A 27,427-nucleotide genomic window follows, 5' to 3' on the forward strand; every position below is an offset into this window, starting at 1 on the left:
ATAGTAACAAGAAAATATAAAGATGAATGTTCCTTATTTAAATGAGACAGTATTTCTGATGTAACGTGAACAGGTTGACAAAACAAAACAAAAAAAATAAAATCCATCAGGCACACAGACCCTGAAGATTTTGATGTCTATTACAAAAGATACAAGTGTTTTCTCCTCCCTTTTAAGCTAATATGGTAAATTTTGATTATTTCCATTATTTTTTAACAGAACAGACCAGTGACCCATTTTTGGGAACCACTGACAATGACACTATTATGAAAAGATAGAAATAAAAAGCCAAAATATTAAAGAAATCTATTTTAGGTAATCTGCAGAACTCTCAGGTGATTTCCGTCCAGGTCTAACTATGTCTCTTTCATCATAGCTATACATCATTACTGTGCATTTTCCATGCTCTCTCATGGGTTTTCTACCGTGCTAATTGAAGTCATAAATAGACCAGTCTGGCACATCTTTGGCTGAATGGTGGCCTCATAAACTGGCCCATGGGACCTGAGAATGGGCTATCACTTTATCAAAATCTGGCTACTTTTACTTGACAGGAATACAGACAACCTGCTGTGGCCTGGCTATGGATGTGTTCCAGGAATCTTGAAATTTGCCCAGTTAGGATGAGCCCTCCTGGACAGAGTACTGTCCACAACCATTCCACTCTCTCACCTGGATCTGCTGGAGAGCGATGGAGGCATCCTGGATGCTATGAGGGGAGTCAAAGCATTTGGCAGTTGAGATGTTGGCATTGACCATCCACTGCCGGAAGTCATGCAGAGAAGAACGGAAGCGTTGTTCCAGCAGCTTCTCCTTATTCTGACATTCCCGGGAGGCTCGTAGACTTAGGCTAGGGAGGAAGATGCACAGAGCAGTTTTAGAAAAGGAAAGGGTGAAAAGGGGGGATGGGGGTTAAAATGGGTTAGTGTAGGGGGGCTGATAGCGCAAGGTGAGCAGACATCTGTTTCAATGACAGGCTCTCTCAGAGGGAGAGTTTGGGTATCAGAAAGTGAAAACGCAGCAGAACCTGCACAGTGCCCACACAAATATACAGTAGCATGTCTGCACACAGATACACACTCACACACACGAATGCGGATGAGGTTGAAGTGGGCAGTGGAGGGAAGATAAGCATGTTTTTTGCTGCTATACCTGAAAAGCATGCTAACGAGGCAAAGCCTGCTGTCATGACAGGTGCTCTCAGCTGAAACGCTCACTTTAGATGCAGCACTTTGAGGTGCAATATATCACAACCTTTCCTTCACCTCAGTGCACTAAATTTATACTGTATGTGTAAATGTATTCCGTTAATTAAATACAGCATGTGTATTTAACATACAAAACAAACAATGAAATATTAAGGAATGAATGAATGAATGAATATATATATAAAAATAAAAGTGTTTTTTTACATTTTCAAAACAAACAACAATATTTTTGTAATAATTCTTTTTTTAATTCATTTATCTATTTATTTATAATACTATTCTTGCATTTATTTTCAACGATAGTTGTATTAATTATTTTTGCTTTATTATTAATATTATTATTTTAAAAAGGTTTTAAACACACTTAGGTTTTTAAACACTGTTTTTACAAAATCTTTAAGGTCAATAAACACTGCAAATAAAAGTGTTGAATTAATGTCTTTAGTACATTTTCACCTAATTTAGGCTTCATTTTTTTTTATTAAAATTATATGTATTAATCTATGTATATGTATAAAATGAATATATAATTTATAATACATATAATTGTTTTTCTAATTTCATAGTATATTTTCAAAACTAAAAACAACCATGTTACTTTTTAAGAAATGATTAAATTAAATAAATATAAAATAATATGAATTATTAGATTAATAAATAGCATTTTATATTTTTTTAATTTGAATCAATTATTTTTTTAGCTATACATTATTATAAATTATTTACTTCTTATTTTTAATATGTTCCCTGCTCGTCAACATACAGTCTTTACAAGATCCAAAATCTTTAAGGTCGATTAACAATTAAACCAACCACATGCCATAAGCAGTGGAGACATTTTTGGGATACTCTGTAAGAAAAATCCATCTTCTACTTGTCTACAAAGGCTAAACAAGCTTCCATGGAATGGACAGCTAAATTAAACCAGGTGGTGACCATTTGACTTCAAAAACATGTTCATGTCAGCGGCACACTCACCTGTTGTGTAGCTTGATGAGAGCGCTGACTCTGTCCGACTGCAGACCTAGATCACTGGAAAACCCACACAGCTCATTGAGCTGCGCCTTCAGCTTCTCCTCCATAACTTCAGCTGTCTGAAGCCCCTCCAGAACACCCTGATGAAAACACACAAAGCAGTGGTGAGTGTCAATAACATTTAAAATCAAATTTATCGGTTTGATGCTTCTTCATGCACAGTTGTGCACACACACACACACACACACACACACACACACACACACACACACACACACACACACGCAGTTGAGCATTGACACACAGCTCTATTCAACTTCAAGACAGGGCTTCTTACAAAAGCATTTCTGTTCTTCCAGTCCAGGAAGCCTTCCCACTTCTCCGAACATGCCTGAGATTATACAGAGCCAAAGCGGTGCCTCTCTCTCTCTCTCTCTCTCTATCTCTCTCTCTCTCTGTGTTTCCACCCTCCCCCTGACCCTCTCTTTAAAAACAAGAGGGAAATGCTTCCCTGACTTCCCCCTATAGAACACTTCCTCCCTCAATCTCTCTCCTCCTCTTCCTTCTCTCACTCCTCCCTGTCTTCCACTTCGCTTGCTGTGGTTCTCCCTCTCTTTCACACTCTTTGGCAGCTCTCATTCACTCTCCCTCGCCTTTGACATGTTCCCTCGTTTGCGTTCCCACTCTTTCTCTCTCCCTCCCTTTCACATTCTCCCCTCCTTCTTCCCCGCCTCCTCTCCTCTTCACTCTCCCGTTGGGAGTCAGCTGTCAGATGTTGAGGAGCTTGAGCCGCGCAAACGAGCGTGTAACACAAACAAGTCCGGACACAGGAAACACGGAATGAGAGAAAGTACCAAACAAAAAAAAAATAAGGAAACACTGAGGGACTTGAGGAAAAACCGAAGTAAAGGAGTAGGAAAAATCTGCAATCCTTTTTCAATTATCTGAGCAGTAAGAAGCAGATGGAAGTATAAACAACCTCAGCAGCAGGAAAACATATTAGGACTCAATGTAGTTTATTAGAAAGATCCAGACATATAACAAAAACAGATAAACAAGAGAGGAAAGGGAAAAAAGAGATGCTCTGTACTATAAAGGCTAAATGTTAGCCTATTTTCTGCCTATAACCTTGTAAATGAGTGTGTTGTTACAAAATGATAAAATCCTTCACCAAACTGTGACTTTCCAAACAGTACGTGTGAGAGCTTACATAATATCCACTGTAATTAAACAGCATTTACCTTATACACTCCCCCTTCCCTCTTCATCTCTCTCAATTACCTTGGCGACCGTCCATCCCTCCACCGCCGCAGCTCCGCTATTCCTCCGCTCGGCGCTGCTCAGTCCCTCGCTCCACTCCTTCAGCTGGCCCTCCAGCTTCTCCATTTCTCCCTCCAACTGCGCTGTCAGCCGTGTCTGCTCCCGCTCGGCCTCTGTCGCCGCGGCCACGGCGGTCTCGAGGGCGTCGCGAGCGCGTAGTGATGCTCCCTCCCACTGGTGCAGCGCTCGCGCCAGCGCCGCCACTTCTCCATCCATCAGCTCGCAGCCCGCAGCCGCCGTGTGCCTTCCGGCTCTCTCCACGCTCAGCCGCACGCGCCGCAGCCGCTCGCGCCCCTCGCACGCGCCGCGCTCCAGCAGCTCCTGAAGCAGGGAGGGAGGGAGAGAGGGAGGGAGGGTAAAGTTGCTACGGAAACTGCGGCATCGGTGGCTGCTTGTTATCCGAGTACTGCCGCTGCCGCTCGTGATTCTCACAGCAGTGAGGCTGACTGACTGTTCAAGCGCGCTAAAAACTCTCACATTGGATCTGTTCCTCACGCTTCAGAGGAGAAACTCTCCTTTCCGCCACCTCCCTCTTTTTTAATCCATCTCAATTACCATCATTTTCCTACATGAATATCTACTTGTTTACTTAGTCTAAGCAATTAGAATTACATTCATTCAGCAATGAGTAGGTATTATCCAATGTAAAATACATTTTTAAATATTATTTTTTTGCAATTAAATGTTTAATTTATAAATGGTTATTAATAAATTAAATTAAATGTCAGTCAAATTAAATACAATAGCAGCGCAGAGTAAGAAAGTTGCAGTTTCAAAAAAAGTGTAAAATTAAAAAAGATCAAGAAGATTACAGTATAAAATATTAATTTAGACGTTCAATAGGAAATCCAAATATATGTGACCTAGGACCACAAAACCAGTCAAAATGTAAAAAATTTAGTACATCATCTGGAATCTGAGGGTGAAAAAAAATCACCTTTAAAAATGCAACACAATGCATATTACTAATCAAAAATAAAGTTTTTATATATTTACGATAGGAAATGTATACAATATCTTCATTGTAAATGATCTTTACTTATCTAATGATTTTTGGCATAAAAGAAAATACAATAATTTTGACCCATATGTATTGTTGGCTATTGCAACAAATACTACTTACGACTGGCTTTATGCTCCAGCATCACATATTCATTTTTTATTTATTTTAGTCATTAACCATACAAAAATGTTAAGATAGATTATAAAAAATAGAAAGCAAAGATAACACATTTATTTCAGGCATAACAGCTTTCCACACACACAAAAAAAATGCTTGTTCAAAAAACCTTCATGTCCATTGTAGGAATTTTAAGGTGATGATCCCTAAAAATAAACTACAGCTTTAAAGCTAAAGAGATGGAAGCACTTATTTGAATATAATTTATTTAAAGTGCTGCTGTGTAGTCTTATTATCCTTTATCACATCTACCACTCTCTCCTGACTGCCATTGATTATCCAGGGAGAAATGTGCAAACAGCATAGAAATTTCCCACCAATTTCCCCCCTTCCTTAACGCCTCTTATTGCTCTCTCAGTGCCTCTGGTACTTTTCTCTCATTTTCTTTCTCATCAAACACACACCCTGTGTTATGGAGATTTTCTTTCTCATCAAACACGCACACAAAGTGTTATGGAGATAAGCAGACGGCATAATGAGCTAATCAGCACAGAAATATTGCAGATCCATAACAATAGCAAAATCTAACAATCTGCATCCATTGATTTGTAGTCCTGTGTGTGCATGTAGTACAGAAACTCTGACCTTGGAATGAAGCGCACAGTTCTTTTGCCCTACTCACATTAATGTACAAACATTCGACCACACACATACACACAGTTTAACAAACAAATGCTCAATTTAAACCTTTAAGTACACACAGTTATTTTTGTTTATTCTGGGTATTACGTTTTTGTAGATTCTTTTAACGTTCTGTATTTCTTTGTGAACTGTACTGTACTTTTGACTAATTTCTCTATTTCGGGGAATTCAGTTTTCGAATATCTCTCTATTTATACACTCACACTAACATAATCATATGTGCAGATGAAATGCAATTATGCATTCATATCATCAGTGTCTCACATAATTTGACATGCAGTCTCACACCATCTCATCTGCTTCCAAGAATGTATTTGTTCTTTTCATTTCACACCATTCACAGTGAAAGATGATGTTTGTAAATGAGTAAAAAACAATTGGCAGGTTCTTTCTATCCTTTTCCACAGAGGTTGTTGAAAAACCCTTCGAGAGAAGACAAGCTTGTTCACAAAAAATGGAATGTTTAATAAATGTCTAAAAGCTTTGTGGAATTATGAAAATGGAATGAAATGTGTTTAAATAGCATGCTTATCTTATACAAAAGTGGATTTCATTAAACATAATGCAAATGAGTCTGAGACAAAATAACATGTTCAGTGGTATGACATGCTATGCTATATTTTATAGTTCTAAAGAAAAAAGTAAAAAGTTTTAGGATAATTTTTCAAATAATCTTAAATTTAATTATCTTACCCGAACTTCAGTCAACTTCCGACTTAAGGCTGGAGAGTCACCGGATGGGTCAGAGCATTGCTGAAGCTCCTCCCCTACCACCATTAGCCAATCAGTGAGCTCCCTGATTGTTTCCATGTACTTCTTATGTTCGAGAACAACGTCCTCTGACAACCTGACTCTCTCCTAAATTAGATCAAATATTAATTAACTCATTTAAATTTGGACATAAACACCGTAGATAACTATTACACTCCGACTATCCTCTAAACATGAACAATACTTCACCTCTGCTGCAGCTTTGACATCCTCAAACTGTGCCCTGAGGAGAACCATTTCTTCCTCCTTAAAGACGGGGTCACCGGTGCGTTTGTAAAGTTCAGCCGCACTCTCCTCCAGATAACACAGAGCTCCCTGGTGGTCCTCCACATCTGATGACAGCAAGCGCAGTCTCTCCAACTGCTTTCGTTTCTCCCTGAGTCCAAGCTGGGGCTCAAGAGGACCTTTAACCTCCAGCCCTACTCCCTCCAGCCATCTCTGCAGCTGTGCACGAGACTCCACAAACAAATCCCACTGATTGACCGTCCATTCCAATCGACTAAAACACAAAGGACAGATAAGAGGAAGAGAGAGATGTGACCTTTTAAAAGAAAATTGGATTTTTTTATTCATGCAATTTTTACAATATATATTATTCAGTATATTTAGCAAGATAGAATACTAAATAGAGCAACAGAAAGATAGAACGATAAACAGAATGATAGAACGAGAATGATAGATAGACAGACAGACAGACAGACAATTTTCCAATTCAGCAGCAAGAACCCCATTATCAAACCATGACCGAATTATTAAGCAAGATAATTAAAAAAAACAGCTCCATCATTACACCCTTGGTGTAAATTGAAACTGATAGAGCCAGATAATAACTTGGTTACCATAGTGATGATGAGTTTAATTGAATAAAAGCGCAGGTGCCTGGTACATGCTGTCAAGCACACTTACCAATTTAAAAACAAACCACTATGCTCCCACTCTTATCACTCTTGACCAAAAATACCTTAATGGCCCTGGTAATTATATTACTACTGATGTTTCCATTATTTTCATTTAAATGCAACTGTCAATTGACCTAAACTTCTGCAATGATGGTCATTTAACAAGTTACCAACAGGTTACCTGTGGCAGCTCATAGCTCTCAAAAGCAGTGCCGCCCATGCGTCTTCAACTTCCTGAAGTTTCGAGCAAATCACTCCTCGTTCCACTTCTCCACTGCTCTTGATGGCCAGCTCTGCCTTCCCAGCCGCCATATTGAGTTTTACCTCGCCCTCTCCCTTCATAAGCAGGATATCCTGGATGAGAGGAAACAAACACAAGTTACAGCTACTGTACAGATACAGGCCAGCCATTCTAAAAATATGACTTCCCTTTAAAAAGTATTGGGGAAATGTCAGTTGAGGGTTACATGTAAACCATATTTCATGGGTGACAGGACAAAAATGGCCAAAAAATTCATGCTAATGCTAATGCTAATTCTATTTTTATGATCTTATACAAAAATGATGTCTTTTCTTCAAAAAACTCTGTCCCTACATCACAAAATGTGTGGATTTTCCAGTTGTTGTTTCCTAAAATTTTTCTGCATGTACCTGTGCTCGCTCAAGTTTCTCTTCCACCTCCTTTTTATTCCCCTCCGTGCTCTCCAGTTTCTCTAACTTCCTCTCAACATCCTCCAGCCAGGTTTCCACCGCCTTTAGTGCTTCCTCAAATGTCTGGTACTCCTGCAGGCTACGGACTCGACTCCTGGCCTCCTGCAGCAAAACCTGGTGGTTTGAGAGCAACTCTGCTGCCACACCATTCTCTGATCTAGATCCTCTCTCTGTTATTGTGAGCGAGGACTGACACAGACGCTCAAGAGACGCCCTGTGAATTAAAAGATAAAGGCAGCACAGATTTGTCCGTGATGGATACACAAGCATATGCACATACACGCACACACAAAAAAGATCACTTATATCTGGAACATTCTTCTCACACACATGCAGACAGCCTGTCCATATGTACCTCCTCATCAACAGCTCTCTGTGGATTTCCTCCACTCTTCTCAGTTCTCCTGAGCAGTCGGGGGCTGCAGACTGACTCTCACCCCTCAGAGGAGCATCTGTCTTCAGCCTCACCTCCAGCTGTTTCAGCCAGTCGCTCATCTCCACCACACGCGTTTCATACCTTAATAAGAACAAGTACACTTGATTTACCTTAAAATACTATCAAATCTGATTTCATTTCCATTCACAGTATAGTACATGGATGGATAAAGAGGACATTGTCACATTGTACCACATTATAGGCTGCAGATAGGAGATCCTTTCATTATTATCTGGGACAAGATCATTTAGACCACTGGTCTAAAATAAATTGAAAAGATGCAAATCGTATTAGTTCTTTGTCGCAATATCATAATTAGGTGAACATGGGGGAATTTAAAATGATTTCACTATTTTGACTTGAGCAGATGTTATAGTTTCTTGCCATTTGCACAGGTGGTAATAAATACTGCAGGTGTTTCTTCTTTTCAATTTGTTTAATCTTACTTAAATTTTAACAGAAAATTTTTGTCTTGGGTGTATTGTTTTTATAATTTTATTTTATTTTATATATATATATATATATATATATATATATATATATATATATATATATATATATATATATATATATATATATATATAATTTCACCTTAATCACATTTTACATCCTGTTTCCTTTTATAATACACTTTAAATAACAATAGCAAGTTCCTAGATTACATCGGCCTCAAGGCAGTTACATTATTTAGGTAGGAAAAAAAGCAAAAAATAGCAAAGAATTTGATGAATTCTGTGCTTTGACTCACCCAGAAAACATTCCTGCCTGGTTGATTTAATAACAGGAAACTGAAAACACTTCAAATGATGAATGTGACAAGCAATTTCTAACTTTAACTCTCAAGATGCAGTCACATTTACTGCTTCTGTGTGAAATACAGGAATAATCAAGACAAAATGTACTTTTTTTTTAAATTATAAATTATATATATAATTATATATAAAACTGGCAAACATAAAACTACACTACAAAAAAATAAATATTTCCTAGTTACATATCTCCTCTCACACAGAGGACTCAGGCAAAACAATAGGTTAGCTATTGGCCATAGCAGAAACATTTTGTGTCAAGGTTCAGCAAACTTGAATCGGACATGAAATTTGCATAGGGAAACTACACTATTATTTTCTATAGAAATCCCTGCTAAATTACACTGATCAATGGTAAATGGTACAATATTTTTATTGTCCATACTCTTAAGTCTCCACCCTCTTGTGTATGATGTTATTTGTCTTGACATTTTGTAAATAGTCAAGATATAATGAATATGTCTGAGCTTAGATCGTAGGCTCAGGGAGCACAGTTTACCCATTTAATAGGTTGGCACTTTCTTCCAAGGCCCGTATGCGCTGTCGGCAATCCATGACAAATGAATCCAAGGCATATTGACAAGAGTCCAGTTGCTCCTGAATGCTTCCAGTCCCACATTTGCTGAGGTGCAATAGGAGTCTCTCTCCATCCTCACAAACACGGGCCAAGCGCTCCTCACCCTCCATGACTTCCTCTACTGCAGTCTAAATATGAGGGGATAAATGAATCCTATTACTTGAGGGACAGAATGAACCATTGTTATTAATAATGTTAAATGGCTCCTAATCCCAGATTTTAAATATGGAATAATCCCTTATTAGTTGGAGGTCTGAAATCATTGTTTCCCTACTGATTGGTAGTTGCCTTATTGCTATGCTCTGGTGCAATGTTTTATTACATGGCTGAGTCATTTGTTGTATGACACTACCTTGAGCTTTTGTTGCTTGGCTGAAATGGCAACAGCATCTCCTGTTTGCTCAAAGCAGTCCTCAATTCCAGCCCTCAACTCAGACAGCCAACAGTGAAAAGCATGTGCTTTCTCTAGCAGAAGGAAAGACAGAAAGAGAATGACAGTTCATAAGAAGAAGTGTATGTGAGCTGTTGCTGCATGCGGACAGATGGACTGTGTAGGTGTGTATGGATGGAACAGCTCTCTGTTGTCTTAGTAACCAGCCTCAACCAATTCCACCAGGAGCAGTCATAATGTCAGTGGGAGAGGCAGCATCTGAGGCACAGGTGTGTGGCAGTCATGTTTTTAGGAAGTGTCGTGTGGGATCATTTCAATCAAACGTAAATAAATAAAATATCTATTATGAACTATTCATGAGCCATTTTAATAGTAAGAGCCTTTAAAATCCAATCTATAGTCTTGTTACTGACAAGTAGCCTACACTATTGTTCAAAAGTTTGGGGTCAGTATTTTCTTTTTATAAATTAATGACATTTTTCATCAAATGCACACCAAATTGATCAGAAATGAGAGTAAATACTGTAAATGTTGTTCTTTTGTATTTTCAATTAATAAAAAAAAAATGGTTCCCAAAAATAGGTGTATTTGTTTTTGCACCAAATATTGGTATTATTAATATTTGTAAATATTAATATTTGCATATTAGAATGATTTCTGAAGGATCATTTTACACTGAAGACAACTCAAGTCATTAAAATTCAGCATTGGCATTACAGGAATACTGTAAATTATATTTTAAAATACATTAAAATTAGGGCTGGGCAGGTTAACCCGTTATTTTCGCGTTAACACATTACTTGATTAATTATTTTATCATGCGCTAACGCAGTTTTTTATTATTATGAAAGTACTGCTCACTGGCTCTGAATACACATACAGACAAATCATGGGAAATAGAAAGTTTCCTATAGCATGTGAAGACAGGAGAGAAGCGCTCTCGTTCAACACAGTGGAGTGAATCATTTTGTTAACTTTGTGGTTCATTATTTTGAGTCGTATGGGATGCAGTAACACGTGTCTCACCATTAACAAACCATTAACTATGGATTTTGCTTCAATAAACTCCTAATTTGCTGCCAATTAATAATTAGTAAGATAGTTGTTAAGTTTAGGTTTTGGGTATGATAAAGGATGTAGAATATGCCAATATGTTAATAATAGCTGTACTAATAAGCAACTGAGAATCGGTCCCTATACTAAAGAGTTACCCGAACCGTTCTATTCATTAATTTAATATTATTAACTGTTACACTCACCATTGAAGCGCTGCAGAAGAGCGTCCTGAAGAGACCCCAAGATCTGGCTGCGGCGTTGTGTCACTTCCTCATTCCACTTGACCAGGTGCGAGACAGCATCACCCAACAGAGTCAGGTGCTGAGTGGGATACGTTCTACACAGTGCTCGGAGAGACTCACTTGCTACATCCAGACTCACCTCTAATTGCTTTTGTGACCTCTCAACCTCCTGACAGAACAGGGAGAAAAAGACACGGTGTATCATTTTTAATTGAATGTTACATGGTAATAAAAAGCATGGAAGGCCCCCACTTGAAATGATTGGTTGGCTGGATAAATCATTGGGAATTTCATCATAATATTTGACTTGTACTGTGTATACCAGTCTAGCTTAATCTACTTAGCAGAACTCTGCCTCTGTATTTAAATAAAATTCAGCCAATTCACTAACCTTGATCTTAACAAAATTCTCTGGGTCAGCGGATGATGAAAACACTGACAGTGAGTCCTCTGAGGTCTTCAGCTGCTCTGAAATCTGGGAAATTAGGTCTTGAAGCTGCTGCCTCTGGGACTTGAAGTCTTCATACATGCCTTTGGTCTGTTCATACACCTCTGCAGCATGGGAAATCTGCTTCCTCAGATCTGCAGCCATCACCTCAAAAGAGCAAGAACACGAGCTATGTTTACCAGCGGCCATGAATTGCAGTGTTTTTAACCTCTTTACATTCTAGATGATGAAACAGCACTTGTCACAACCACGGCTGATGATTACCTGCAGTTCAGTGTGTATGTGCTGGGTTTTCATCAGTTCCTGTAGCTGTGTCATCTTTGTCTGCAAGTTCTTAAGTTCATCTTCCTTATTATCTAACTCCAGCTGTGCAAACACATCAATTCTGGTTCGTATTTTACCATAATTTGGTATTTTGTCATGTTATGTTAAATTTGCATTGGCTAAATATATCTCACCTTGAACTCAGAGAGGTGTCCTTCCATGTCGTGAGCAGAGAGAAGACTGGCAGCTCCCTCACTGAGCTCACCGACAGAGATGGCACTCCAACACTCAATGTCATTGGCCATTTTATTAATGTCATTCCACAGCTCAAGAGAGCGAGTGTAAAGACCGATGTCTGCATCCATCCTTTCAGAAATCTGCACAACAACCAACTATAAGTGCATCATACACATAATATGGTGTAAATAATAAGAAGAACATTTGAAAGAGTAGACACACACAAGCATGGCCGTAGCCAGGCTTTGAAAATTAGTGAGGTCCAGGGTTTTTTTATTATAACCCCCTTATTATAGAACTGTGCTATAATAACTGCTGAATACAACTAATTATATACACTAACACTTAAAAGAGACAGAAATGTAGATGTTTTGGAGGGATGCTAATTTTTAAATCATACCCTATTTATTGCATCAAAGTTTATTAATACTTTCCTATATTTATGGGGTGGATAATTTTATCAGTTGTTTATTATTCATACAACCATACATGTTGTTATTGTTTTTATTTATAACCATTATATAGCTGATAACTTTGTCTAGTGCTCTTATGAATGTTTATAGCATGTTTTTTGAAAGTTTAACTACTACTGAATAGCATAGACTTCTTAATGGCTAGTGTTTGTGTATTTCATTTCACTCTGTACCCTAGGTTACTTGTTCTACAGATCTCTGCACTAGTGTTAGACAGCGTTTTGATAGCGTTGATAACGTTTCTGAAAGGTAATATAATCTTATTTTATTTTTTCCCTTAACGAATGTCATATCTTGTCAGCAATACCCTGTCCATGGACTTTTTTGATCGCAGTGTCTATTTACACTAACTTGTGTCATACATATTGTGTCATAAATATTTTGACGTGATCGACCCAGGTTCGAATCCGCCTTTTGCCAAATTTTCAGAAATTAAAAAATATTTTATATTCAATAAAAATGAAAATGATTAAAAAGTAACAAAATAAAGTATTAGGGTAGGGTAAGGGGTACGTGTAAGGAGGGCTTTATTGTCCCAATAAGGTGGCATCCATTTAATAATTTGAATTAAAATGAAAATTTACACTCAGTAAGTTATTATTGCATACTGTTTTATAATGTACTACAATACTGAGGTGCAGATAATTGCCACTATTTGCAATAAGTAGTATGAACAGCAGAAAATCCTTCTATTTTAACATCTATAGCTATTTGCACTTAGTGTAAATAGCTGCTTCCTTTTTTGACCACTGCCAGACTAATGCCGGCGATGCAATGTTGCCAGATATTGCTATTAAAATAAACAAAAACCTATAAATAAATAAAATAAACTGAAGTTATTTCAAATATTTTGGAAATTAGATAAGATAAAGTTATCGCTGACCCTAAACCGCAACTTCCTACTTTATTAACTTTCTTAAGTGTCAAATTAAGTGGAAAAACAATTCAAAAAATGCTTTTAATATCTGGCCGCGTCTCGCACTCTAGCTCACAACTCTGAAGACTCGTTCACTTTGGCAGCGTCACGCAGCAATAATTTTCATACCACAGACGCTAAACATTCTGAATTATACATGCAGACATTTATATGAAGAGTTTAGCAGCAAATTAGTCAATCAGAGAACAAATGTTATTTTCGAACATGAAAAATTTACTTCGGTGACCTCATAGCTGGCTACGGGCCTGCAGACAGGATGCATATATTTATATTCTACTGTACATCACCATCCAGGCCATATATGTATAGAATTTTCTTTGTACTTAGTACATATACCAACGACTGTATTTGTAGATTTTAGTATTTTATGTTTCTTTCTTTCTTTCTTTTTCATTCTTTCTTTCTTTCCATCAATACCACCCTTTTCTCTGAATTGTTATTTGTTTTCTGTATCATGTTTTTGACTACGTTTGTACATTTTAGTGCATTAACTCTCTCTCTCTCTCTCTCTTTACTTTCTTTATTTCTTTCTTTTCAATACTTAAATTTTATCTGAATTGTTATTTTTATTTGTTGTTTTTTTGTATCATATAGAAAATAAATAAATGATAAATAATAAAGGATGCATTGATACTGCTATTCTGGCCAGTATCAAAAACACAATATCTGTATGACAAACAATAAAAAAAAATATTTTAATTTTAAATATAGAAAATTTAGAAATGAAGTTTTGCAAGAACAAAACTGATAGAAAATAAAAATACATAATGATTTTAACTAGCTTCCATATCACATTGGGTGCCTATTCTCAATGTTCTCATTAACGTGTTTCACAATCATTTGCAGAAGCAATCATTCTTAATGACCAATTCAAGCTTTCAAATGAGCATATTTACATGTTTGACGATAGGAAATGATTTGATACATCCCTGCCTCAAGTTATTTCATAAAGTGATGCAGACTAAACCAAGCATGCCAAATGATGTCTAATAAAAGGCATTTAATGCACTCACATCCAGCCACTGATCGACAATGGCATCTATCTCCATTGTGATATTTTCACTCTGAATGCTTTCCTCTGGAAGCTTCTTCAATACACCGGTCAGGTGTTTGCCTGAACCAATGAGCTTATTCAGGTCCTCCTTAGTGGCCGCCAACTCTGGCCTCACCGCTTCAAGCTGAGCAAACAGAGATAACCTTATTACCTGTGTGCTTGTTATCATAGTAGAGATCTGTTGTTTAATAGGTAGCACACACTGAGTCACTAACCCGTGACAAAGCTCTGCGGATATCCTCTGGGTTGTGTGGGTCCGAGTGGGCCACTGTGATGGCATGAGCTCTCTCTACAACAGAGCTGATCCTGGTTCTCAGGGTCTGATATCCCCTACAGAGCTCCAGCAGGTTTGCACAAAGGTCATGGCTGTACGGGCACAAACACAAGCAGCCAAGTCTCAGATTTTAGGCACGAAGCGAGGGAAACATCAATAGAGCTTTGCAAAAACACACTGCAGTCTTGGCAATAGCTCAAAACACTCTCCCCTTTCTTCAGTTTCTTTAATCCAAAGGATAATCTATTTAGAGATTCACCCACATATCCATCAAACAACACACACACAATAAACCACATTTAAATCATATTTAAACATGGCAACAGTCACAACCTGTCAAAACACCCATCCATCAATGCACTGGCCCGGTCTAGGCTCTCCCTCCCATAAGTCATCCATATCAAGTTCAATTTGACAAACCATTCATCTATTCAAACATACTACGTTTCAATGGGAACTTGGTGTACTGTATAAGGCTTGAATAGTGAAATACTCACTCCTCCACAATAATTGCCCTAATCCTCTCCCAGGTGGACTGGACCAAGGCTACGTCCCGCTGGGCTTCCCCTGCCAGCTCAGAGTCTCTGTGGGCCAGTTGTTCTCCTCTTTCTCCCAACCACAGCTGACTGTGCTGCAGGGCTTGGAGCTCCTCTTGCAACTGCTTCAGCAGCCACAACCTGAAAAAAATTATTAAAACAGTATTGCACAGATTTTGCCATTGTTACAGTAAAATTACAAAACTCAAATTACATTTGCTCACAGTAAACAACTAAATGGTGTAAAATGAAGTGCACACTTATATTGTATATGAATGCTTTTAAATATACATATTATTATAAAACATATACATTAATATATATATATATATATATATATATATATATATATATACATATATATATATATATACATATACATATATATATATATATATATATATATATATATATATATATATATATACATATACATATACATATATATATATATATATATATATATATATATATATATATATATATAACCACACACACACCAGGGTTATTATAGGTGCTTTTTTTCATTACTAGAAATAAAATTATTCTAATTTTCAGTCTCATTTTAATTATAAATTAGTAATTATATTACTTTATGTAGTAAAATTACTAAAACTGAAATTTTAACAAAACTTATATAGATATAAGAATAAAGAAAAAAAAACAAGAAAAAAATACTAAAAATGACAAACAACAAAATTACTAAAACTGTAAAATTAAAGAAAAAACTAAATATATTTTTGTATTATTATTATTATTAATAATAATACTTCATAATCTATAAAGAATAGGAAAAATATATTTTATTTATTATATATATTTACATTACACTTAAGTAAAATCACATAAAATGCCAGAGTTCAAATTAAATATATAAAAATTATATTAAACATGTATTATAAATTTGATAAAACTGACGTTTTAAGTGTTTATTTTAGTCAAGGTCTTTTGCTGATGTTTTGACGAATTTTTCTTGCGAATGCAGTGTTCATTCTCTCTGAAACATTTTGAACACGGTTTACACCTCTATTTATGTACAGTAGCACTGTCCAATTGTAATCATACCCAAAACTGATTTCAGTACCAGAAATGAAATACCAGCCACATCAGAGCTGGTGTTTAAAGGCCCTAAAGACAGTAATGGCAGAGAAAACACATAAGTGCCTGTACCTCTGTTGGAAGGCATGTGTGCTTGCTTCTGTAGGCCATGGTATATTGGCTCTTTCCTCCAGCTTTGCCAGACTCCCAAGCAACAGCTCCTTCCATCCCCTAAAGGAACTCCACATGGTGGCTAGTGCCTCTGCTTCACTCTGCTTTGTCCCAATGTTTTTGTGAAGCACCTGCACGCCCAATGCAACATCATCCACCAGCCCTCTGCATGATGTTCTTTCCTCCTCTGCCCCCTGTAAATGAAAATGTGCTTTGTTCAGGAGGATATCCAGGCTAATGGCCTGCACCTCCAGACAAGCTAACTCCTTGGCGAGGTCCCCGAGTTCCTGATTTATGTCCCTGACTTTGGAGTCATCCCAGCTCCCTCTTTCTTCATCAGCATCCTGGAATGTCTGTAGAGAGATTCTGGCTTTATTGTAGGTCTCACAGAAGCCTTTTAGTTTGATTAGAGCTTCATCACGATGCTCTATTAAACTCTGAGCTTCACTGAAGAGTTGAAGGAGGTCTTCCTTCCTGGTCTGGAGATGCTGCAGGTCTTTTGGGGCTAAAGATGGGCTGAGGGCATCTAGATGTGGCTGTAAGGCCTCCAGTGACCTTCCCTGGGTCTGAAGGGACACTCTGTCCTCCTTTTAACCATTGGAGAAAACATATACTTATTTATATGTTTCAATTTAGACATGAAAGGATGATGATTTGATGATATACTAAAAAGACATAATATACCTTGGTTTTGGAATCAGCAGACTGTAGATCAGTGATGCTGACTTTGCAAGTGCTTTGGATGTGCCTGAGGAAGTTCTCACTCCACTGAGTCAGAGCAAGTGAGATCTGACTGAACTGCTCTAACTTAGAAAGATGGGACTGAAGTTCCTGAATCCTGAAAATATTAAATTAAAGGTCAGATCCCAGCCATCCATATCGAAGGAATATGCAAATGAAATCATATAAAACTTGCAGTGAGAAACATACTGCTCTTTACAAAGAATTAAATGAAGCCTTGGTGAGCATAAAAGATGCTTTCAAACATTTGAACCTTGATTTACTACTTGCTAATGCTAATGCCAGGCAGGTCCTAATGTGAAACATCCTCATTATAGACAGATTTTGCATATGTCCCCATGCATATTTTATGAGAACATCAGCAAACCGGACTAAAAAGCATCCAAATGATGTTGTTAGTACCTGAGTGGTATACTGGTACTGAGAGAACACCACCTCTCCTCCAGGTTACAGTGAAGATCTCGAAGCTCTGAGGTCCTTTCTTCTGAGGCCGAAGAGTACAGAGAATCTGCACGGGTCTCCAAACTTTCCAACAAAGCCTCCTGAGAGGGAACTTCTGACTGCATGTCCTGGTACATCATACGGGAAAAAAAATAGGTTATTTGCAATTAAAGACACAGAGTCCCACATTTTCACACAACAGGATTTTAAAAAAGCCACCAAGAGTCTTGCCCTTTCCGACCTTACCTGCAGCATCTGAAGCTGGCTTTGTAGCTTTACATTGTCCGTGGTCAGGTATGGAGAATCTGAACTGCATAGAGATTCGCACCTGTTCAACCAGGACTGCAAATGTGAGAGATCTCTCTCATATCTAAAAACCAAAGAATCAAAACATTGTGTTTTCCATTACAGTTTTAATTTGTGTGACAAAGACCTCTTTCAACACACACTTTGTAACAAATACATTCAAACACATGCCTCTGCCACAAAGTCAACCGGTTTTCCAGTTTTGATTGTTTTTCAGTGGCTTGCTGGGTATGTAATTTGTGAGCTTGCTGAAGGTCAGCCACAGCTTTCTCCAGCCGTCCGCCATCAGACAGCCTCCTCCAGCCCAGACTCAGAGACATCAGCCTGGGCCCCAGCTGCTGCAGACGCTGCACTACTTCCTGAGAATGAAAGAAATGCAGTTTGTGTCACAAAAATGTTACTCTAGCAGATTCAGGGGCCTTTAAATTAACATATTTTATTAAAACAACAGTATTTGGTCTTGAATAGGGGTCTCATACTTATGGCCCACAGGCCAAATTTGGGATTTATATATTACATACAGCCTTACAAGTGTAAATATTTTATTCTTTAAGCCAGTCTGCAAATTGATTTGAACTTTCTTCATTTTGGTTTAGTCTTCAATAGTCTCTTATTAAACAGCAGTCAATATATTTTTCCACATGGCTTATTAAAAAACACAAAGATGATCCTAGGAGGCAGCAACAAACAGACATTTCACAGCTCAACCTTAATTTTATTTATCAGACTGAAATAAAATGTAATATTCATAAATATAAAATTGTACATGTGAACTGATTGGTATATATTTTAGTATTTTTTTCCATTTAAAAAATGTTTGACTAATACATCAAAATTAGATTTTGACTGATTTAATGGTATTTGTTGAAGCTCTTGGCCAGTGGCCTCAGATTTGAGTTTGACACCCCAGGTCAATATGGGACTGTACTGTATATATAGTATTGAGATTGTTTATTTAGGTCTTTAAGTCATCTGTTCCCAAACACTAACCATATGTTCATGGAGAGTTTTATATGTCATTGATGCTGATGTACATGAAGACACTGGTACGTTCAGTTTTTCCTGTAGTCCATTCAGGAAACCTTCCACCTAAGGTGCATGAAAACATTGAGTAACACACATCTAAAATGGCTTAAATGATATCAATTCAGATGAAAAGATAGATCCATGTACTGTATCTAGTGTCACCTCATTGAGATCTTGGATAAACTGTTTTGTATTTTTCAAGCTAGAGTAAAGCTCTGCTTCTCTTTGCTCCACACTGTTCTTAAACTCCTCCCGGTATCTTCCAATCTGCATCAGACGTGCTTTAATTCGCCCTGCCTCATTCGGTGTGACAAAATTAAGTAAGGTATGAAATTCTGCCTCCAATCGGCTAAAGACGTCCATCTTCTCCTCTAAGACCTCCTTCAGCATCTAAGAATGAGTGAAAACAACGAGGAGACATCATTCACTGAACGCTAAATGAAACCTATCATGTTGTCTGGTTAATTTAGTTATGTTTATTAAGTTACAGTCTTCTGATCCAGGTTTACAACATCCATTTTCTCTGTTTACCTCCACAGCGTGAATCTGCTCATCCAGGTTGGCAGAGGTTCTGCTGAAAGCTTCAAGCTCCTTCTTACTATCACAGACCCAAGAGAAGAAAGCCTCAGACTCACGGCTGAAACCTTGCCACCATCTGTGCATCATCTCCAGATCTGACAAACTATTGGAACAGAGACAGACAGGAAAGAAGCATCACTTGTGAAAAATAAGTACACTTTAGGATACATTTAAAAAGATAAGCAAGTCCAGAAATAATATCCTTTAGAAGAATTTAATTAAGAGCAAACTGAATGTAATGTTTTCAGACACTTAATTGCATGTTATTTACAATTAAATCAAAATGTATTATAACGTGCTTTATAACAATTATATTATTATAACATGTGCTTTAGTATGTTTAGTAACATGATGGTATATTTAAGTAATACTTTTAAATTAAAATTGTACTTAAGTTTGTTATTATACATACAGTAGTCATGAAAGTGCTCTGCACACAGAGTTTGATAGCATTTTTACACTTTATCTGCATTATTTAGCACCCAGTTCAAAAGAAGATTTAATCAGCATGAAATAACATTACAAATGAAATATTCTTGAATTGTACAGTACATGTTTATACAGTAGACAAAGACATTTTGACTTAATTCTGAATTACATTTTCGTGAGGCTGGTTTGTATCTCCTGCAGCCTCTCTTTTGTTGACCGGGCCTGATCCTGTAGTAAAGACTCATTCTGAGACCCAAGTTTAATATCTGCTGCCTTCTTCACCAGGGACTCAGATCTTACCACAAACATGTTACCCTGCTCATGAAGATCCTAAATAAACACACACAGATAAGAGTATTATTCTCAGTTCAAAGTTCATTAAACAAACTGCTATATTTTCTATCTGTGCTCTCACTTTAACATTTTTCATTTCAGTCTTGAGGTTGTCCAGGCTGCTGAAGATGAGCTCCCTCTGCAGGATAGGACTGACAAGACACACAAACTGCCAGATGGCCTCTCTCTCCAAGTCAAACTCCTGCCATGCACTCACAGTGACCTAATGACCAATGAGAATCACACATCACTGTACCATCTAATTGTTGTAGCGGTGAAACCAACTAAAAGTTATCTTGAGTGATTACATTTCTTGCCATTTCTTTTTGTTGCAGTAAACAGTAAATAAGTACTCGAACGGTAGCCAAACAGTAATGACTCTCTGTTGGAAGCAAGCTCGGCCCTCTGAAGAAAGGATAATTTAAAGGTCTTTTTTGATTGCAAGGACCCCCCATTGTCCACAATAACATTCAAATTTCCCATTACTTTTACAGTTGTTTGTGATTTACTTGATAAGGATTAAGTATAAGGATTTTATTATTTAATTTATTCATTCATTCTGTGACAGTCTTCAGCTGGCGTGCCCAAGATGGCCACCAGCTGACACTGTGTTTTTTCTGTGAGCACATGGTTTGTGTTGTGCTCTCTCTATTGTCCTGTAGGACCTGAATTCTGTGGTCCCAAGTCCGGTGGTCCTGGAGGACTTACTCGGATGGTCCCAGAGATCACCACAGAGCTACCTGATTTCGCTGATGCCATAATCAAGAAGCCGTATTTGCCTTTCACTTCATGGCTGTTCTGTGGGCATGGGCTGCTTCAAAGCCCACTCAAAAGCCAAAGTGGCAGCATCCACTTCAGCTCCTCTCTGGGCGGTGGTGCCCACTCCTGAACTCTCAGTCTGTCTTGTCCCAGCCAAGGAGACTATAGTTACTGTTGCTAAACTGTCTGCCAGTCCTGTTATGGAAATCAAGGCTGTTAATAACCTCTCGCTGCTCTTCATTGCAGTCCTGCCTGAGCAACTGGGGGGTAGGGGGTCATCGGATCTGCCCTAACTGCCTGCCAAGCTCCTGGCTCCGCCCTCGTCACCCACCGAGGTTGCTTTTTGGCGTTAGCCTTGCTGGTCTGTCCCTCTGGCTCTGCCCTGGTGGGCTTACCCTCCGCCCTGGCCTCCTACCCTGCTGGGACCCCCCTTGCCGCCTCTGTGTCCAGGTCATTGTCCACTACACGGGCCTGGCCTGCCATCCCTCCCCCTGACCCTCCTCCGTTCTGCCACCCTATGGGATTTCTTTTGTTGGAGTGTCTGGAATCCACTCCTTAAAGGAGGGGTTCTGTCACAGTCTTCAGCTGGTGTGTCCAGGATGGTCAATAGATGACACTGTGTTTTTCTGTGAGCACATGGCTTGTTTTTGTGTGTTTGGTGCCATGTGCTCTCTCCTGTCTATTGTCTGACCCTGCACATCTTGTTACCTCATTGTTTAAGTTGCTCCACCTGTGTCTCCCTCGTTACCCTAGTTTGTTTCCCTATTTATTCTTCTGGTGTTTGGTGCATTCCTGTGCTGATCTGTTTTATGTCATGTGTTATATCTTTCTGTAGTGCAGTTCCTAGCCTGCCTGTTTTGGGTTTTTTTTTCCCTCGGGGGGGATTTGTTCATTTGTTTAATTTTATTATTAAAAAGAGACCATTCTTTCTGCAACTCCTCTCCACACCCACCAACACATTCATTCATTACAATTTCTATCTAAATAAAAATTGCTTAAAGCTTGGCATAACTTGAATTTTTTTTAATGAGAACTACCATTAGTCATTATTTAAGATTCTAATAGTTTAGTTTAAAATATTTTATACAATACAGACTACACGGAAGTATAAACAGAAATAAATAATCTTATCAATCATAAAATGTATACATTTATGTACAAATCCACATAAAATACATGTAACACTTAGGATCCTGCCTTTGTTGCTAAAATGCTATGAGTTAAATTATGTAAATCTTTCTGACGAGTTTTTACAGACACTTCCATGGGATTAAAACAAATTATAATATGTGTAAATATCATCATTTGATTGAAAGCATTACCTGCAGGTGTTTCTCTTGAGCTGCCCAGTCTTCTTTACAGAAATTACCTTGAGACTGGAGATCTGTCACTTTTTTTTGCTGGGTTTTCATATTCTGCTATGTACACACCATGAAAGGGTGAGACAGACAAGATTGAGAAAGGAAAATGGAAGGGGAAGACAAAAATTAAATAAATGATTCTGTGATTTTCCCCCATGCAATATCACGCATGAAAAAGAATCACTTATTCACAGCTATCAGATTAGCAAATAAAATCAAAGCAGATTCATAATGTCTATTGCATTGTGTGTGTCAAGAAAATTAATTCTACCTGGTGAATGAGGAGCAACTGTTTGGCCTCTGTAACATTCTCTGCATTCAGAATTCTTCTGTGTTCCTGTGTCTGGGTCACCTCCTCTCCAGCCTTTATGTTCCCTTCATTGGCCACTGCAACAGGATCCTCCTGAGAAAACAATAAAAGAGTTTAACCATGCAAAACATCTTCAGAACAAAATGTCATGAACAATACTGCCACAGATATCTGTACAATGCAAAGTTCCGAGTAGATTATGCGCAAATTGGAAAATTATATTCCAAAAACCATATATTAACATTTGCATAACATTTTCTTTTGCAGACATTTCCTTTCCAAAGGTAACATGGCATTTATGGCAAATGAGCAAACATGAAGACATGAAGACCACCCTTCACCTCAGACAGAGACAGCAGCAGCGCAGAAAACTGTTGTGAGAGTTTATCAAGAGCAGCTCTCTGTGTGTGAACCTCAGTCTCAGGACTTATGTCCTCCAGGACAGCAAGACGAACTTTGAGCCAGTCCAGAGTCTCGCCCTGAGCCTTGACCGCCCAACGCTGCATCTGCAGAAGGAAGAAGAGAGAGGCCAGCTTAAGGCCCCCAGTGGACATTGGTCTGCATTCACATAAACCGTATGCAGATGAGCATTAATCATGCAGATTTGGGGTGAGCTTACCTGGACTGAGGAGTTTTCAGCATCACTCTGAGATGTCTGCTGGGAAAGAAGCCATCCAGATAGCTCACTAAACCTGGAGCACAGCCAAAAAATAAAAAAATAAAAAAAATCACACACCAAAAAATAACCTGATCACCAGCATATGTTGTCTCTTGTGAGAAAAATCACTCTGAAGTTCAGTCCTAAAGTGTATTTAATAAAAATGTTAACTATTTTACTTTTTTGCATTTAATTGCAATTAACAAGCAATATGGACAGAATTCAATCTGTAATGTGTCCCTCACCTGGCATGCCACTCTCGCCATTTATCCGGGTGCTGTTGTAGTCTCAAGTGTGTTCGTTCTACTAAACCCCTGACCTCCGAAAGATGATCTCTGGTCTCCTCCAGCGTTTGATGGCCCATGTCATTCTCTGGAAGATCCTGACAGAGATGCTCCATTGTCTTTAGTCGCTTCTCACAAGCAGAAAGAGGGTTCTTCTGTCTGAAAAAGGCCTATTAAGATACACAAATCAATGTTAATTTTCAGTTTTCATGAAACGTAACTTGCGAGATCTTTTCGTCATCTTCTGTATCTCACCCTGTGTTCTTTGATCATTCTTTCACTGCCGGCTGTGAGCAGGGCCTTGTCCTCCCTTTTCAGCTCTACCCGACACTCCTGTAGCGTGGCCATCACCAAACGTCTTTCTGTTTCCACCCGGAGTCTGAGCAGATGGGATGGAGCCTCGGCTTGTATGTCCTTATAGAAAGAAAATGCATCATGATTACTCCTTCAGAAGAAGTTCTGGTTTAACTGTCGTAATTTTCAGATTTTTTAACCTTTCAACTGACCTTCCATTGCTTGTGCAGTCGCCTGACTGTCTCCCGCAGACTCTGTTGGTCGTCCTCAGAGATGATATCAGTGAGGTCATCACAAGCCTTTAAATAAGCACTTAATATGTGCTGGTCCAGTCGCCCAAAGAAATCCTGAGCATATAATTATACACTTAATTAGAGAAACAGGACAAGTTAAAAATGTTTGAAGGTTAAGACATTATTGACGTACATTATGTTTGAAGAACAGCTCATCTGGTTCTCCCCTTTCCTTTAAACAGGCCTGGCCCACGCGCAGCACCTTCTCCAGGTCAGCACGAGACTCTTCATATCTCCGCATGAGGTTGCCATTAGTCTCTGCCACCTGCCTCCATTCTAAAGCCTCCTGCATTAGAGCCTGACCACAGCAGAACACAGTTACTCTATCAGCTCTGTAGCTGACCTTTTTTCAATAGAACACAAGCAAGAAATCATTCTAATATACTGATTTGGTGCTCTCTTATTTTATCAACACAGAAAACTGATTTGTTGCTTGATATAACTGTGGAAAATATGATTCTTTGATTAATAGAGAGTTGAAAAGAACAGCCTTTACTTGAAATTGATATATTCTGTAACACTAAAAAATTATTTTTTTTTTTCACAACTTGCTGAATAAAAGGAAAACTTTTAAATAGTAGTGTATGAAAATTTTATTGCACATCTGTAATGTAGTACTACTACCTGTGCAGTAGTCTGAATCTCGGTAACTCTGTTCTGTAGGAAGGACATGTCAAAATTGTGTAGAGATTTCGCACAGCACAGCGCCCTCTGTAGGGACAGGTAAGTGCGCTCCATAGCGCAAACACAACGCTTACAGGTCTGCTGCTGAGTTTGTAGCTCCTGCCAAAAATGAATAAAACAGAAATAAACACAAGAGATCAATTCTCGTTCACACAGATACAGCCAGGGACCTTTTCCCTACTGAATCCTTGTCGGATTACAGAAGACAGGCACTTATTTGCCACTTCATTACTACTTGACCACACTGTATTCTTCATGGCCCAATAATCTTTTTCTCCCAGTGGTCTGTACTGACCTGGCACATTTCCTGGTTGTGTTGCTGTGTGATGATATGTCCAGCATGCTCCGCTGTCTGGTAGAAAGCTGTGATTTGTTTCTCTAACTCCTCTAACAGAGGAAATAGTGCCTGGCACTCCCTCAGAATTAAAGGACACTTTTCTTTCAGCTGTGTGCATACATACAAACAAACAAACAAACAATCACACAACATTTATTCTCAGACATATCACTGAAAATGACAATTCTGTGATTTATTCACCCTCATACTGTTGCAAACTTATGTGATTTTGTTTTTATTTGGTGGAACACAGAATCAGATTTTCAGCAGAATGCTATTTGTTTTCGAAAATGAATGGTGACCAGAGGCTGTCCGGCTCCTACAGTGAGAGAAAGTACCATGAAGTCCAAAAGTCCAAAAGACTTGCATTTATAGTTCTAGTTCTGTTTATGATGCTTTTCTTCTTTCTTAAAAAAAGAACACTTGTGATCGCCATCACTTTAAATGGACTGTTAAGATTAGGTTGAACGCTCCTTCTAAATGTCTCATTTTGTGTTCCACCAAATAAAAACAACACAAGAACTTTTTCAGATGGAAATGATAACAAAATATTGGTGCAAACACTGCACAAACCTGATGGAGCTGTGCTTCTGTGGTTGTTATAGAAGAAAGTGCTTTAGTTCCGCTACCAAGGATAGAGTCTTTGGCCAGAAGCTGTGCAGAGCGAGCAGATGCCTTATATTGTGCTTCCACACCAGGCAGCCTGTGCTTGATGTCCTATAATGCATGTGAAATTACGTATATCAGAAAGCTTAAAGTAGGTGAACTCAAATGAACTGTACTTCTATTTATCATTTCTGCGTTTGCACATACAGAAAAGAGGACATCAGCTGCATAATTCACTTTTACATGCTGTTTGAGCATAAATGTGTGTTGGCAGTGTGTGTAGACTACCACCCTATAATGATAAAAATACACCCAGTGCTTTTTTTTTAAATCCCCATAAATAATAAGCTCTTTCTCAGATCAAGCTGTTCTATGATTCTTGGCAGTGTGATGTACTTTTGGCAGGCCCCTCCCACGATTGTTGATTGACACTGGTGTTTTACCACAGACCCGCCCTGAGTGAGCTGTAAACTGTCCGCCATTGTTTCGACACTGGAGCAGGTGTAGACAAGACTGATTCCTAAGCCACTGTGGTGTTTTGTTGTTGGATGAAATAATGAACATCATTTCCTCCCAACATCTGAGTTGCTGAAGACACAGTGGATTACCTTTTTTTTTTTTTTTTTAGAAAATCCACCCCCGATCTACCAAAATGTATTCGTGTGAATCTATCGTGATCCAGCTTCTCCTCCAGAAGAAGTGAATATTATTATTATTATTTACTTTGCAAATCGCCTTTCCTAATAATGTGCTAGTTAGCAAGTTCCTTGACGAAAGCAGCTTAAGTTTACAGCTTTAGAGAACTGCTCGTCATCCCACAGGAGAGAGGGGCGGGGTGAGCAGAGCTCATTAGCATTCAAAGGAACATGCACCGAATTGAGTTGCTGTGATCAGAGCTGTTAAAAGAGGGGTTTGCACTAACATTGAGATATTTTAACCAAAGTATGTTATAGACATTTCATGCAGACCCTAAAGAATCATAACAACTTGTGGGAAATGGGCATCTGATGTCTCCTATAACAACACACTCCAAACACAGTAAATGTTGAAACCACTTTACCTCAACATCCTGCATAAAGGCTTTGACATCCAACAATGACACTTGAAGCGGCGAGGAAAGTTTGGTAATGGAAGTGTCCAGAAACTCTTCTATGTCTAAGCTGACATCCTGGTGCATCCTCACATTATGAGTCTCAGGAAGACGAGCATACTGTGAAGAGAGAAAAACAGAGTTTATAATTTAAGCAATGGTTCACTTAAACATGAACTCTATATGACTTTCTTTCCTCCATGAAACACAAAATCAATTATTTATAGCAGCTCTGACATTAAAGAAA

General features: G+C 38.3%; 1 protein-coding gene across 1 annotated transcript in view; it reads right to left on the reverse strand.

Moving 5' to 3' along the window:
• The window catches only part of syne1a (spectrin repeat containing, nuclear envelope 1a), a 111,894-nt gene that overhangs the window by 65,533 nt on the left and 18,934 nt on the right, over positions 1-27,427 (reverse strand). The window contains 39 exon segments of the mRNA XM_026291110.1: positions 673-850; positions 2,187-2,323; positions 3,465-3,824; positions 6,019-6,183; positions 6,286-6,595; positions 7,177-7,349; positions 7,647-7,920; positions 8,062-8,223; positions 9,451-9,656; positions 9,881-9,993; positions 11,179-11,386; positions 11,609-11,812; positions 11,930-12,031; positions 12,124-12,306; positions 14,590-14,754; positions 14,846-14,996; positions 15,402-15,581; positions 16,611-17,236; positions 17,334-17,487; positions 17,793-17,959; positions 18,078-18,201; positions 18,309-18,496; positions 19,128-19,226; positions 19,326-19,553; positions 19,695-19,845; positions 20,341-20,501; positions 20,587-20,727; positions 22,586-22,681; positions 22,896-23,027; positions 23,276-23,440; positions 23,554-23,626; positions 23,838-24,046; positions 24,132-24,290; positions 24,383-24,517; positions 24,597-24,761; positions 25,088-25,246; positions 25,443-25,592; positions 26,058-26,201; positions 27,151-27,300. Of these exon segments, the coding sequence (XP_026146895.1) occupies positions 673-850; positions 2,187-2,323; positions 3,465-3,824; positions 6,019-6,183; positions 6,286-6,595; positions 7,177-7,349; positions 7,647-7,920; positions 8,062-8,223; positions 9,451-9,656; positions 9,881-9,993; positions 11,179-11,386; positions 11,609-11,812; positions 11,930-12,031; positions 12,124-12,306; positions 14,590-14,754; positions 14,846-14,996; positions 15,402-15,581; positions 16,611-17,236; positions 17,334-17,487; positions 17,793-17,959; positions 18,078-18,201; positions 18,309-18,496; positions 19,128-19,226; positions 19,326-19,553; positions 19,695-19,845; positions 20,341-20,501; positions 20,587-20,727; positions 22,586-22,681; positions 22,896-23,027; positions 23,276-23,440; positions 23,554-23,626; positions 23,838-24,046; positions 24,132-24,290; positions 24,383-24,517; positions 24,597-24,761; positions 25,088-25,246; positions 25,443-25,592; positions 26,058-26,201; positions 27,151-27,300 (7,047 nt within the window).

Source organism: Carassius auratus, chromosome 20, assembly GCF_003368295.1.
Source record: "Carassius auratus strain Wakin chromosome 20, ASM336829v1, whole genome shotgun sequence".
NCBI classification, from domain to species: Eukaryota; Metazoa; Chordata; class Actinopteri; order Cypriniformes; family Cyprinidae; genus Carassius; species Carassius auratus.